Source organism: Lonchura striata, chromosome 19 (genome assembly GCF_046129695.1).
Source record: "Lonchura striata isolate bLonStr1 chromosome 19, bLonStr1.mat, whole genome shotgun sequence".
Taxonomy (NCBI): Eukaryota; Metazoa; Chordata; class Aves; order Passeriformes; family Estrildidae; genus Lonchura; species Lonchura striata.
The window spans coordinates 886,653-899,256 of NC_134621.1; the positions used below are offsets into that span (position 1 = coordinate 886,653).

The 12,604-nt window shown below is 62.7% G+C and overlaps 1 protein-coding gene across 1 annotated transcript in view; it reads right to left on the reverse strand.

Moving 5' to 3' along the window:
* Nucleotides 1-3,691: 3,691 nt before the first annotated feature.
* Nucleotides 3,692-12,604, reverse strand: part of PIK3R5 (phosphoinositide-3-kinase regulatory subunit 5) — a 34,247-nt gene continuing 25,334 nt past the window's right edge. Inside the window, exons 8-19 of the mRNA XM_077787314.1 lie at nt 12,096-12,249; nt 11,635-11,718; nt 10,287-11,004; nt 10,060-10,213; nt 9,865-9,990; nt 9,537-9,662; nt 8,733-8,826; nt 7,439-7,515; nt 6,859-6,952; nt 5,598-5,680; nt 5,350-5,462; nt 3,692-4,944 (exon numbers count right to left, since the gene is read on the reverse strand). Of these exons, the coding sequence (XP_077643440.1) occupies nt 4,803-4,944; nt 5,350-5,462; nt 5,598-5,680; nt 6,859-6,952; nt 7,439-7,515; nt 8,733-8,826; nt 9,537-9,662; nt 9,865-9,990; nt 10,060-10,213; nt 10,287-11,004; nt 11,635-11,718; nt 12,096-12,249 (1,965 nt within the window). The 3' untranslated portion in view covers nt 3,692-4,802. The remainder of the gene's footprint in view (nt 4,945-5,349; nt 5,463-5,597; nt 5,681-6,858; nt 6,953-7,438; nt 7,516-8,732; nt 8,827-9,536; nt 9,663-9,864; nt 9,991-10,059; nt 10,214-10,286; nt 11,005-11,634; nt 11,719-12,095; nt 12,250-12,604) is intronic.

Below are 12,604 nucleotides of genomic sequence, written 5' to 3' on the forward strand. Positions count from 1 at the left end.
GGACGCGCTCCCGGAGCGGGGCCGGTCCCCCGGGACGTGCTCCCGGAGCAGTCTGAGCTGCCCCGAGCGAGCCGGGCAGGGTGTCACTGGCACCACGCTGCCTCAGTGGCAGGAGACCTGGGGCCCAGGTGAGGCTGCTCGGGGCTGCCAGGCTCCGGGGTGCCCGGCCCGGCTGCACACCGGGATCTTTGGCAGGCTGGCACAAGCCCGGGCTGGCACACGGGAGGGCCGTGGGTACACGGCCGACCCTGCCCAGATATGGAGATGAGCGCTGCTCCCCGTGGGATGCGGGGCAGGGTGGGATGAGCCCCCAGCTGGTACCTAGAGCAGGGGAGGAGGTGCCGAGCTCTGCTGGAGGAATGCTTTGGGGAAGAAAATCCTTCTGGAGGGAGCGTGGGAGCTGCGGCTGACGCTGCATCACTTCCCATTCCCCTTGCACGAGGAAAAGCCTGAGGTACGGCTCCGTACCTGGCCCCGGCTTTAAAAATAACCTCCTTCCTTCCTGAGGGGACCGAAAGGCGGGGGGGCAGCCCCAGAACCGGACTCCATTCCCCTGCACAGAGAAGGGGGAGGACACTGCCCACAGCACACACCCAGCACCCGCTCGTCACCACCAAATTCGGGATCCAAACCCAAAAATCCATTGCACTGAAGGGTCCTGCTGGGACCTTTCAGCCTCACCCCACCCCTTCCCCTCCTGCCTTTCCACCTCTGCCACAGCACCATTAAACTTCCTCCTGTGGCAGCCCACGGAAGGGGCAGCAGAGGCTGGTTCCCCGTATTTTCTGATGTCATTAAACACCAAAACACAGCTGAGAGAAACCCTCAGAGCAGCACAGGGAACTGCCAAATTCCCCCGGATAACATCGGCTCCTGGCCACAGAGAGAGGAAGAGCCAGGTATGACCCTGCTCACACAAAGCCTTCAGTCAGAAGCCTGGGGGGAAAAAGGGAAGAACCAAACTGAAGCAGAGAAAGAACCTCTTGTGTGGCAGGCCAGGGACAAAGCAGCCCTTTGTCCCTGCGAACGCTGTGCTCTGGGATTTCCAGGTATTTTGGAGCCCTACCTGGTCACTTCTGTGCATGGGTGGGGTGCAGGGAGGTTTTGACGCCGTTGGAATCTTCCTCATATGGAAAAACTCTGTCCCCTGAAGTGATCTCCTGATACTCTGAGGGCTGGAGCCCCTCTGCTCTGGATTGAGGCTGGCAGAGCTGGGGGGGCTCCCCTGGAGAGGAGAAGGATCCAGGGAGAGCTGGGGGGGCTCACCTGGAGAGGAGAAGGATCCAGGGAGAGCTGGGGGGACTCACCTGGAGAGGAGAAGGATCCAGGGAGAGCTGGGGGGGCTCACCTGGAGAGGAGAAGGATCCAGGGAGAGCTCAGAGCCCTGCCAGGGCCTGAAGGGGCTCCAGGAGAGCTGCAGAGGGATGGGGACAAGGATGGAGGGACAGGAACAGGGAATGGCTCCCACTGCCAGAGGTCAGGGCTGGGTAGGAGATTGGGAATTGTACCCTGGAAGGGTGGGCAGGGCCTGGCACAGGGTGCCCAGAGCAGCGGTGGCAGTGCCAGGGTGGCAGTGCCAGGGCAGCAGCGAGCAGGGCCGGTGGGGCCGTGCCTGTTCCTCCTCCTCCTCCTGCTCCGCCGGGTTCGTGTTTGGGGCAGTGCCCACGCCGGGCAGCCCGGGCCCGCTGCTGCCCCGTGCCTGGGGAGGTTTTGCTGTCCCCGCTGGGCGCTCTGCCCGCCCGGGGCTGCTTTAACCGCGGAGCTGCGCAGGGACGGCCCGGGGCAGCTTTGCCCAAAGGCACCGGGGCTGCCCGGGCCCCGCTGGCACCGAGGGAAAGCTGCCCTGGCAGAGGCCAGCCCAGCCCGGTGAGCTCGGGGCGCTCTGGGAGGGAGCAGCTCCCACAGCTCTGACACTGGCTCTGCTTCCCACCCTGGCTCCAGCCCAGAGCTATTTTTAGTCCAGCTCCAGCAAACATAGATGGTGAGGGGATCTGGGGAGAGCGAAAGCCAAGCTGGCAGTGTGCTGGCATTGCAGTTGCTTTTTTCATGTCTCTAAACTGAGTCATCTCCAACACTTTTTTTTTCAAGGAAAAATAATTGCACTAAGGAGATAAAAAGATGGTTATAATAAAGCATGGAGTGTTCATGTCTGGGCAGCACCTCAGGATGTCCTGTGAGGGTGAGAACACCATTTCATTGCTAAAGACTGTGCAGGGGGGTCCTGTGCAGGGGTGACCCCCCTGCAGGTCAATCCCAGGCCAGCCCCTGCGAGGGGACGCTTTGGAGCACCTGAAGGAGAAATCCCGGGGCTGTGCTGGGTCCTGGAATCGGCTCTGCCAACGATTCCAGAACCTTCTCCTGCTCCCAGGTCAGCTCCTCTGGGGAGATGTGGAGCCTCGTCCCCTGCCTCCCACCCACCCGGGACTTACTCAACCCAAATACTGCTCCTGTACTGGAAATAAATCAACTTTTAATATTTTACAATTACTTTAAAAGTTCTCTGCACAGTATTTTACAGATCAGAACAGACTTTACACAGATTTGCAAAGGCTACACAAATGTACAAAAACCACCCCAAAGAACCCTGGAATTCTCTCATTTCCAGAAAACATCAGAGGTCAGAACCTTCACCAGGATTACGAGTCCCTGGAGTTTGTGCCTGGCTTTCTCTATGGGATGGAAATTCTCCTCCCAGGATTGCTGCAGGGCCAGCTGAACCCTGAGGGGTTTCTGTCCTGGCATGAGCTTGGCACAGACCCCAGGATCCTGAAGAGCAGCGTTTGGCAGGACAAGGTGCTGCTTTAAACCCTGACCAAGAACAGCCCTGCCAAATTGCAGCCCCGCTGAGAGAGCCCAGCACAGAGCCGGGGGGAGGAAGGTCAGAGAGAAAAAACCTCCTCAAAGTCCCTGCAAAGAGCCCCTGCACCCCGATTCTGATCCCCTGAGCCTGCTGGGCTTGAAGCAGCCACGGAGAGGAGTGCCAGGCACCCCTGAGGAGGGACAGCCTGGCAGGGCCGGGCAGTGCCAGGTCCCTGTGCAGGCAGTGCCAGGTCCCACTGCTCTGTGCACCCGGAGAAGCTGGGCACTCCTGGAGCCCCCGTGAGCGAGGTGGCTCCTTGGGAGGCCAGCCTGGCTGTGCTCTGGGCAGGGACCTGGCTCTGCCCGGGCCCAAGGGGGGTTTCACCCCTCAGCCTGGGCTGGCAGAGTTGGGCGGGGGAAGGAGCGGGGCACATCTGGGGCTCCCTCATCTCGGGCCCTGGCAGGAGCTGCAGCTGGAGCTGCTGGGGAGCACCCTGGGCACTTCGGTGCCCAGCCCTGGCCCAGGCCAAGCTGTGCCCACAGTGGCACAGCGGGGACAGAACGTGCCCAGCAGGCAGCAGAGCTGGGAGCGGAGCCAGGGGCACAGGAGGGACCCCCTGCACTTCCAGCAGGGATGGGGGGATCAGCAGACAATCCTGGCCCCTCTGCTGAGCCACCTGCACCCCCAGGAGCTCTGGTGCCTTCCCTGGCAGGCTGGACCTCAAGTGACGCCGCTGCCGTGCCACCAGGCTTGGGGACAGCGCCAGGAGCTCTCCAGCCCTGCTTCCTGCAGGATCAAGGACCCCGGGACTGACCCCGCTGTGGCTGAGCCCTGCAGCCCCGGCAGGGCCAGGGGTCCCTTCCAGACCCATCCAGGGGGCACAGAACACTGGGCTCAAGCTCCTTCGAGCCTGCAGCAGCCAGTGACCTCCTGTGCTGTCAGCACCACTGCAGTCCCCAAAATCCACCCAGAAACAGCCCCAGGCTTTTCCAGTCCTGTCTCTTTGCTCATAGGGTCAGATTACCCCTAAATATCCTCAAATATTGCACCTTTCCGTACCTACAGCCTCGCAGAGGGGGAAGAGGTTGGAATGTTTGCGGGGGGAGATCTCAGATCCTGCTGTCACTGCAGGTGTCTCTCGGTGGGGCTGGAGTTGGGTCCCTCTCCAGCAAATGTCACTCTGCAGGTGGCCCTGAGGCAATGCCGGTGCTTTCCCCAGCACCGCCCTCCCCGCTGGGAGTCCTGCACAGCTCCTGATGGATTTCCAGCAGCTGCTGAGGGCTCGGCCCTGGGCTGGCTCTGGCACACCGTGCTGGGAGCAGGAGCCGGACTGGGAGCACAGCTCCGTGCTGGAATCCTGCAGGAATTGGGAATTCCTCTCCCAGGTGCACGGGAAACACAGGGATCCACCAGCCCGTCCTTGCCCTGGGGTGGCCTGTGCACTCAGCTCCTGGGGCACAGCCAGCCCGTGCTGCAGCCTGCTCTCCGCTTCCCTGCAGGGCACCCAGCCTCCAGGAGGGAAGGGAAACCTGGAGAAACCCGTCCCCATCCCAAAAAACTGTCCCGAGCATCCTCGACCTGCCCCAGGTGAAATTCCCCCAGGACACGGGCTGGTGTTTCACCAGCACAACGGGATCTGCAATTGCCACGCGTTGACAGACACCTGACAGCGCTGAGGCTCGGACATTCCTCTTCCCAAATATCCCCATGAGCTCCCCCTTTCCCACACCCCACGTGCACCGTTTCCTGGCAGGGAATATCCCGTCCTTGCCCTGCCCTCCCACCGGCTGCCATCCCCAGGAGGTGCCCGGTCTCCCCTCGCTGAGGGACCCCCAGACCCCGGAGCACCGACCCCGCTCCCGAGGAGGGGCCGAGCCTGGGGCAGGGGCAGCTCAGCCCCACGGCGGCACCACAGCGACTCTCCAGGCCTCAGGAGCTCCTGCACAGGCAGGGCTGGGGTCCTGGTCCTTCTCCTGAGCCGGGGCTGGGGGACACGGCTCCTCTAGGGCAGGGCCCCGCTGAAGGTGGCAATGGGCAAACACAGCAGGGAGTGGAACTCGGAGGGGTCCTGGGGAGCCGCAGGGGAACCCCTCGGTGCCAGGGGGTCACAGTCCCTGGGCTTGTAGCACACGGAGATCTCACACCTGCAGGGGAACAGCAGGAAACCACTTCTGAGAGAGGCGTGGGCTGAGAGCCCTCAGGGGCAAAGGGAACGGGCTGAGAGCCTAGCGGGAATGGGGCTGAGAGCCCAGTGGGAATAGGAATGGGGCTGAGAATCCTCACGGGCAGAGGGAATGGGGCTGAGAGCCCAGCAGGAATGGGAATGAGGCTGAGCCCAGCAGGAACAGGAATGGGGCTGAGAGCACAGCAGGAATGGGAATGGGCTGAGAGCCCAGCGGGAATGGGAATGGGGCTGAGAGCCCAGCAGGAATGGGAACGGGGCTGCTGGGATCTGGGCAGGAGCATCCATCCAGGCTGAGCTCAGAGCCTGGGGCTCGGATGGGTGGGTCTGGCTGCCCCATCCCAGCAGCTCTGGCCGCAGTTCCCACCTGGTCACGCTCTGCAGGATCTTCTGCTCGTCCTGGTCCAGGCACACGGCGAAGGAGGACTGGACCCCGATGATCTGGACCTTGTCCACTTTGATCTGGGACACGCTGATCTGCTGGGAGGACAGGCTGCGGTGAGGGAGCGGCAACGGGATGGCCCAGGGAGCTGCTCCCTCCAGCCCTGCTCCCCTCCCAGCTGGGCCAGGCCGACCTCATCTCCCCGGATGTAAAAGCCACAGGGCTGGAGTCACCTGATTGAAACTTTTCTTGGATTTGGAGTTCTGCCTCTTGACCACCTCGGTCACGGTTAGGTTCAGACATTCTGTCTTCGAGGCTGCAAGAGAAGGGAGCTGCCATGGCCCGGGGCTCTGCTGGGAGCCCAGGTGGTCCCTGCGCCTCCCAAAACCCCCAGAGTGGAGCTCCAGCAGGACCCCACTGCTGGGGGACGCACTGCAGCAGCCCCGGCTTTCCTCCCCTGCTGCTGGGTGTCCTGTAACTCAGCTGCCTTCCAAGCACAGCGGGAGGGAACATTTAACCACACTGGGCTGCAGAGAGCAGCAGAACCATCGCTCTGCCGAGCCCGCTGCAGCCTCCTCTGCTGGAATCACACTGACATCCTCTGGTCAAACTGAGCCGGGGCCAAGGGCACCGCATTCCTCTGGGAAGGACGGGGATCCACGGAGAGCTTTCTCTCCAGAGAGGAGCTGAGGGCACCCTGATGCCAACCCTGAACTAGAGCAGGAACATCCACCCCAACACCCAGAGGGGGTGAGAAACCCACTCCTGATGCTGTTCTCCCAGGGCTGCCTGCATGGCTCCGTGGATGGGGAGGGGCATCAGCGGGTGAGGGAGGCTGCCATGAGTGCAGGACCAGCACCTCGGCCCTGCCTCACCTCAGGAGCTTCACCTGCTCTGCCTGCCCACTAAGCAAGTGTGGCTCTGGAAGGCAGCACTGCCCAGTGAGCATCCTGGCTCGAGCCATCCAGCCCAGCCCTAGTGTGGGTCTCAGATTCAGTCAGAGAGAAACGAGAGTTTCTAGCCAGGCAGAAGCCTGGGAATCTGTTGGAAAAGAATGTATATAATTCTTTATCTCTCTTGTTTTCACACTGTTTATAGTTAAGTTCTATCACTGTGTGTCAAGCACTCTGCACCAATGGTATGGTTGTTTTCACTTCAGGACCAATGGAGTTGGTCTGCACGAAGCTCTGTATAAAGAGCGGTGTATTTTGAATAAATCAGAGTTTTACTCTCAGCAGCCTTTGGAGTCAGAGTCCTTTTGCTCCTGTCCTGCCTCAACAGCATCATCCTAGTGGGTGTTTTCCCAGCTGGAAGCTTTGGGACAGTGGGACAGGAATGTCCTTTGTCCCTGCTGTGGTGCTGAGGATTGGCACACACCCAAGGACTACAGCCCAGCTGGGGGAACATCAGGAGACCCCCACACGTCTCCTGCATTCTCACCTCGCTCACTTTCCAGTGCCCCCCACGCTGCCCTGGGCACAGCCCCGTACCCACCGAGCTCCTCGTGCCTCCTGCAGGCCTTGCTGAGCCTGACGGACGTGCAGACCTTCTCCACGTCGCTCCAGTGGCTCCTGCCGCTGGCAGCCGTCTGCAGCGAGCAGCCAGAGAGAAGCACACGGCTTGGAAAAGGCCTTCCAGGTCAAGTGCAGCCCTAAATGTAACCCTGCCAAGTCCTCAAGCACCCACCCCACATCTTTTAAACATCCCCAGGGACGCTGACTCCACCACAGCCCTGCGCAGCTGTGCCAGGGCTGGAAAACCCTTTCAGTGAAGAAATATTCTCTAATATCCCATTAAACTTCCTGTGGTGTAGCTCGAGGCCATTCCCTCTCCTCCTGTCCCTGTTCCTGGAGCAGAGCCCGACCCCCCGGCTGTCCCCTCCTGGCAGGAGCTGTGCAGAGCCACAAGGGCCCCCTGAGCTCCTTTCCAAGTTCCCTCAGCCCCTCCTGGAGCTCTTGCCCTTCCCCAGCTCTGTTCCCTCCCCTGGACACGCTCCAGCCCCTCCCGGTGCTTGCCATGAGTGTCCCAGAGCTGTCCCCAGCTCTGGAGGTGCCCCAGCAGTGCCAGCACAGACCTTGCTGTATGCGATCTGTAGTGTCAGTGGGATTGCTTCCCTGTCTCCATCGATTCCCAGCCTCTTGCTGCCTGGACCTGCAGGAAACAAGGAACAAACATCACATTTCTCATCCCCAGCCCTCCCTGCTGCTGGCACAGCAGCACACCCAGGGCTGCAGAAAGGGGAAAAGGGCTTGCTGAACACATCTGTGGGGCAAAAAGGAAAAAAAAAAAAAAAGAAAAGGTGGCTTAAAAGCTGCAGAAAATAAAGAATACAGAGATTAATTACAGCACAAAACCACTCTGCAGAACTGACAGTGGCTCTGGCTGAGCCGGTGCAGAGGGGTCAGAGTCAGGGAAAACAGAGCAGCAAAGGCCACAGGCAGCTGCTCTTGGTTCAGACAGGTTTCTGCCCACCCTACACTAGCCCTGACACACCGGGCCTGACATTTTCTAACTGCTTTTTCCTCCCAGATAATTTTTTGCAGCTGCGAAGTGGTGCCAGACAAGCCAAGGGGAAAGGTTGGATTCAGCACTGGAGGTTTCATAGGTTGGGGGAAGAGCTCTTTGTCCAAGCCTGGCTTTGGGGGAGCAGGGAGGGGGAATTTTATGGGCTCTGCTCCGAAGGACAAGTGGAGCTCCCAGCAGAGCCGCTGGCTAAAGCCATGGGGAACAGTCAGGCGCAGTTTTGGGGCTGGCCATGAGAGGTCCGTGTGAGCCGCGCTTCTCCAGAGCATCCCGGGCTGGGAGCCGGAGGAACTGCAGCCACACATCCCCGCCGCTGCCTCCTCTCTTAATATCCCTAGCGTTATAAATAGAACACCAAAGTACAAAAAACGCCACGCAGAAGGCTCCAAGCACACGCGCAAACCTGGCTTTGCCCAGCCAAACAAGGAGATGGCAAGAGGGATTTTGGCAATGACACTTTGGGCAAAGCACAAAGAGCAAGCAGTAACAAGGAAAGATCAAGAGCTGCGTTTGGCAGGTGCTGAGGAGAGGAAGGAAACGGGCTTGGAGGTGTTTTATTGTAAATCCATTCTAGAGTTCCGAGCAGCACAAACAATCAGGCATTGCCAAGGTTTTGCTCCTGGAGGGGACCCAAGACTGGGATGTTTCTCTCCCAAAGCAGAGCAGAGCTGTCTGGATCCTGCCTCAGACACCTCCTGCAGCCCAGGCGCCCCTTCCCTTCCCTTCCCTTCCCTTCCCTTCCCTTCCCTTCCCTTCCCTTCCCTTCCCTTCCCTTCCCTTCCCTTCCCTTCCCACCCTGGTTTCAGACCCCCAGGGCAGGCGGGGCTGCAGGAGCAGCCACAGACCTGAGGCTTTGATGGCCCTCGTGGCTGCCGAGTGCCCCAGCTCCAGGGAGTGGATGAAGACCTCGGTCCTCTTCTCCCCCCCGATGAAGGTGAGCTGCCGGCGGGACAAGAGGGACACGCAGGGGTGAGGGAACAGCCCGGCCAGGCAGCCTCCACCCCTCTCAGTCCTTAGGAAACAGGTCAGCTGGGGGAAATCCTTCCACGCTCTCAAAGCACCTTTCAGCAGCTGCTTGGGGTGGTGCCTGCCTCGAGCTGGACTTCAGACTTCAGAACAGATCCCCAAACAACCCAACCCCCTTGTTCTCGCTTAAAACTCCATTGGGAAAAACCCACAGGGGGCCAACAGCAGGGTTGGGAGTTGCTTTGGGAGCACAAATCCTGCGTGGCTCTGCTCAGCAAGCCCTGCTGCAGCTGGTCCCCAGCCAGAGCCCCAAGGCAGGACTGCAGCCCCAAATTCAGCCGTCCCCACCACAGCAGGGTGAGGAAAAGTCGCCTCATGGAGGGGCTTCTCTGGGAAGCAGAGCTCGGGAGAGATTCCAGCAGCGTGGAAAAACTGGCAGCGCTGCCAGGCACTGCTTTGTGCATGGCAAAGGCACTGGGGTGGAAAACTGCTCATGGGACTTCATGGTCAGGGCAGGAGCTGCTCTCAGTCCTGAGCCAGGAGCACCAGCCAGGGCACCAGGGACACCCAGGGGACCCGAGGGGACCGAGCTGCCCCTCGGCAGCGCGTGGTGGCCGTGCCACACCCGCGGGGCTGCTAGCCGGTGGCACAGGCAGAGCCAGCCCTCGCTTCCCTCTGCCCACCTCGGTGTGGTAGAGCTGCAGCAGCACGGGGCGCGTGGCGAAGCGGCAGTAGTAGAGGATCATGTCCGCCAGGATGGGCAGCTGCTCCCGGGAGTCCTCCTGGGGCTCAGCCTCGGCCTTGGCACACTGGGGCGGCAGAAGGGGTCAGAAAGGTGATGGGGGAGGTGGCACCTCCAGCCACAACTGCCCACCCCGCTGGGCACGGGAACCTCCCGCGGACCACCAGGAGCCCCGGCTGCATGCCGTGTCCGCGTGGCACGGCAGGAGGCTCTCCGGACAGCTCCCTGGGGAAGGGGCCCAGCCCGCCCTGGCCCTGGCACGCACGCACCTGGCACAGGACGCCCATGGGCAGGTTCAGCAGCCCCAGCACGTTGCGCTCGTACCAGGGGTCCAGCAGGCCGATGTAGCGCGAGATGTCGTTGGTGCTGCTCTCCATCCCCGCCGGGGAGGGCTCCTGAGGGCGGGCACCGGGGTCACCCCGAGGCTCCCCCGGCCCGCCGAGCCCCGGGGAGCGCGCACCCACCTGCGGCCGGGCCGGGGGCTCCCCGGGGGACGGCGCGGGGGGATGCTGTCGGCTCTGCGGGGCGCTGGGGGCCGCGCCGCTCCTCTTCACGGGCACGTAGAAGAACTGCAGCCTGAAGCGGCGCGTCAGCGAGGGGCAGGAGCTCTCCTGCAGCCTGGGGAGGCGCAGAGGGGCTGAGCCGGGCCGCGCCGGGCCGCGCCGGCCCCCGGCCCCGGCAGCAGGCTCACCTGAGGCGGCTGTAGGCGCGGGCCAGCTTGCCGGGGATGCGGTCCGAGCCGAACACCACCACGCGCAGCGTGCCCGCCGCCGCCCCGCCGGGGAGCGGCCGCCGGGGCGGCCCCGGGGCGCCGCGCGGGCCCGCGCCGTGCTGCGGCAGCGAGAGCGCGCGGCGGGAGCGCGCGGGCACGCGCGGCGGCGCCGGGGGCGCGCACAGGCTCTCGGCGCGCCGCAGCGGCGGCGAGCGCGGCCCGGGCCGGGCCCGGGGCCGGTCCCGGTGCCGGCCCAGCTGCCGGCCCGTGCTCCGCAGCAGCCGGTACAGCCGGTCCGACAGCGACTGCCGCCGCTTGGCCGGCCCGTCCGGCCGGCCCGCCGCGTCCAGCGGGCTCTCGTCGCTGTCCTCGGCGTAGCCGCTGTCCATGCAGTCCTTCAGGCTGGACACGAAGGACTTCAGGGACTTCCTGGAGACCGCCGTCAGCTCCGAGATGGACTCCTTGGAGGAGGCCAGCAGGGAGAGCCGCGAGGGCCCGGAGCCCTCCTCGGACAGCGCGGAGCACACGGAGTCACTGGAGATGGCAGAGAGCGGGGCCAGCAGCGAGTCCTGCTCGGGGGAGCCGCCGTCCGCCTCCACATCCTCCTCCTCCTCCTCCTCCTCATCCTCCTCCTCGTTCTCCGAGGCCAGGGGCTCAGCAGTGCTGCACTCCTTGCTGAGGACGTCGTTGAGGATGTCTGAAAGCAACCAGAGGGAGGAGGTGTCTGTCCCGGGCTCCAGCAGAGCCACTGCAAACACGGTGACCCCCGGCACCACTGCAAACGCGGTGACCCCCAACACCACTGCAAACACAGTGACCCCCAACACCACTGCAAACGCGGTGACCCCCGGCACCACTGCCACTCCCCATGGCCAGAGCTCTCCTCCCCCCCGGTGTCAAGCAAGGAGCTGCAAACCTCCTTCCCAATGATTTTCATTTTCCACAAAAGGCTCAGCTTGGCAAAGAAAATTGCATTTCTCTCCTCGAGGTTCTGCCTGGGTTCTCCAAAGGCAAACTCCACCTGGGCTTTTGCTTCCTTCCCACCCAGCTTTCAGCACATCCTCACGTCTGATCCAGGTTTAAAGGGAGCAAAGCCGAGCCTTTGGCTGTTGAAGCCTCAGACTGACCCACCCTGGCTCCCTGTCAGGGCTGGCCCAGAGCTCTGCTCGTGCTTGTCGGGGCCAGCGGGGGAGAACACGGAGCCCTCCCAAGAACAGACAAGGTCCTTCCAGGAATGGGGAAGCACCAGCTCAGCAGAAGGGGAACCTTCGACTTCTCCAAAGCTGCCCCGGGGCCCAGCTGAGAGCTCAGCAAAGCCCCGACTCACCGAAGTTGTCCTGGTCCCAGCTGTAGGTGTAGCAGCGAGCGGGGGGGATGGGGAAGGGGTGCAGCTTGCGGGGCTGGGCCTCGCCTGGGGAGAGAGGAGGGACAGAGTTGGTTTGAGGGTCCCCCGGGACCACCCCTGCCAGTTCCCCCGGCCTGGGAGGTGCCACCCACCCCCGGCGTGTCCTGGGCAGCCCAGGGCACGCCGAGCCCCGGGGCTGCTGTCCTCAGCCGCGGGACAAGGGGACACTTCCCACCGCCACAGCCACCAGGTGTCCCCGGTGTCTGCTTTGACGCTTTCAAGGGCCGGCCCCCCGATGTGGTGGCTGTTTAAATGAAACCCTTCGTGGCTCAGGTGTGTTATTAAGCAGGACCTGGGGCCGTGCTCTGTAAAAGCGCTCTGCCCGCGGCTGCCCGAGCCGGCAGGAGGCCCCGGGAGGAGAGCGGTGCCCGGGGGAGGCTCACCTGCGATGCCGGGGAAGGCGGCGGCCCCGGCGATGTCGCGCAGCGCGGCCTGGAGCCGCTCCCGGGCCAGCGCGGGGTCGGCGCTGGCGGCCGCCGCCTCCTGCGCCTCGGCGGCGCTGGCGTAGAGCTCCGAGAGCTCCTCCAGGGGCTTGGACTGCGGAGGAAAACCGGCACACGGTCAGGGCTCCCTCCACCGGGGCGGCACACGGGCAGCGCCGCTAACGGGGACTCCCCCACTCCACTGCCCCGCCCTCCTCTAGTCCCCCAGACTTTTCTCATGAAAATAAAAATTACTTGGAAAACACCCCAGGGGTTTTCTTCATGGTTTTTTTTGCATCTCCCCCAGGTGTTTCTCTGGTCAAACACTTGCGCTGATTTTCAAATGTGGGGGCCCTTCCTCTCTCCGCTTTGGGATGGGAAAGGAGTGACAGGACAAATGGGAGAGAGCCCTCTGCACACACTTGACAAAACACTTCAGCCCTCAGGTCTGACCCGAGAAGGGGAAAACG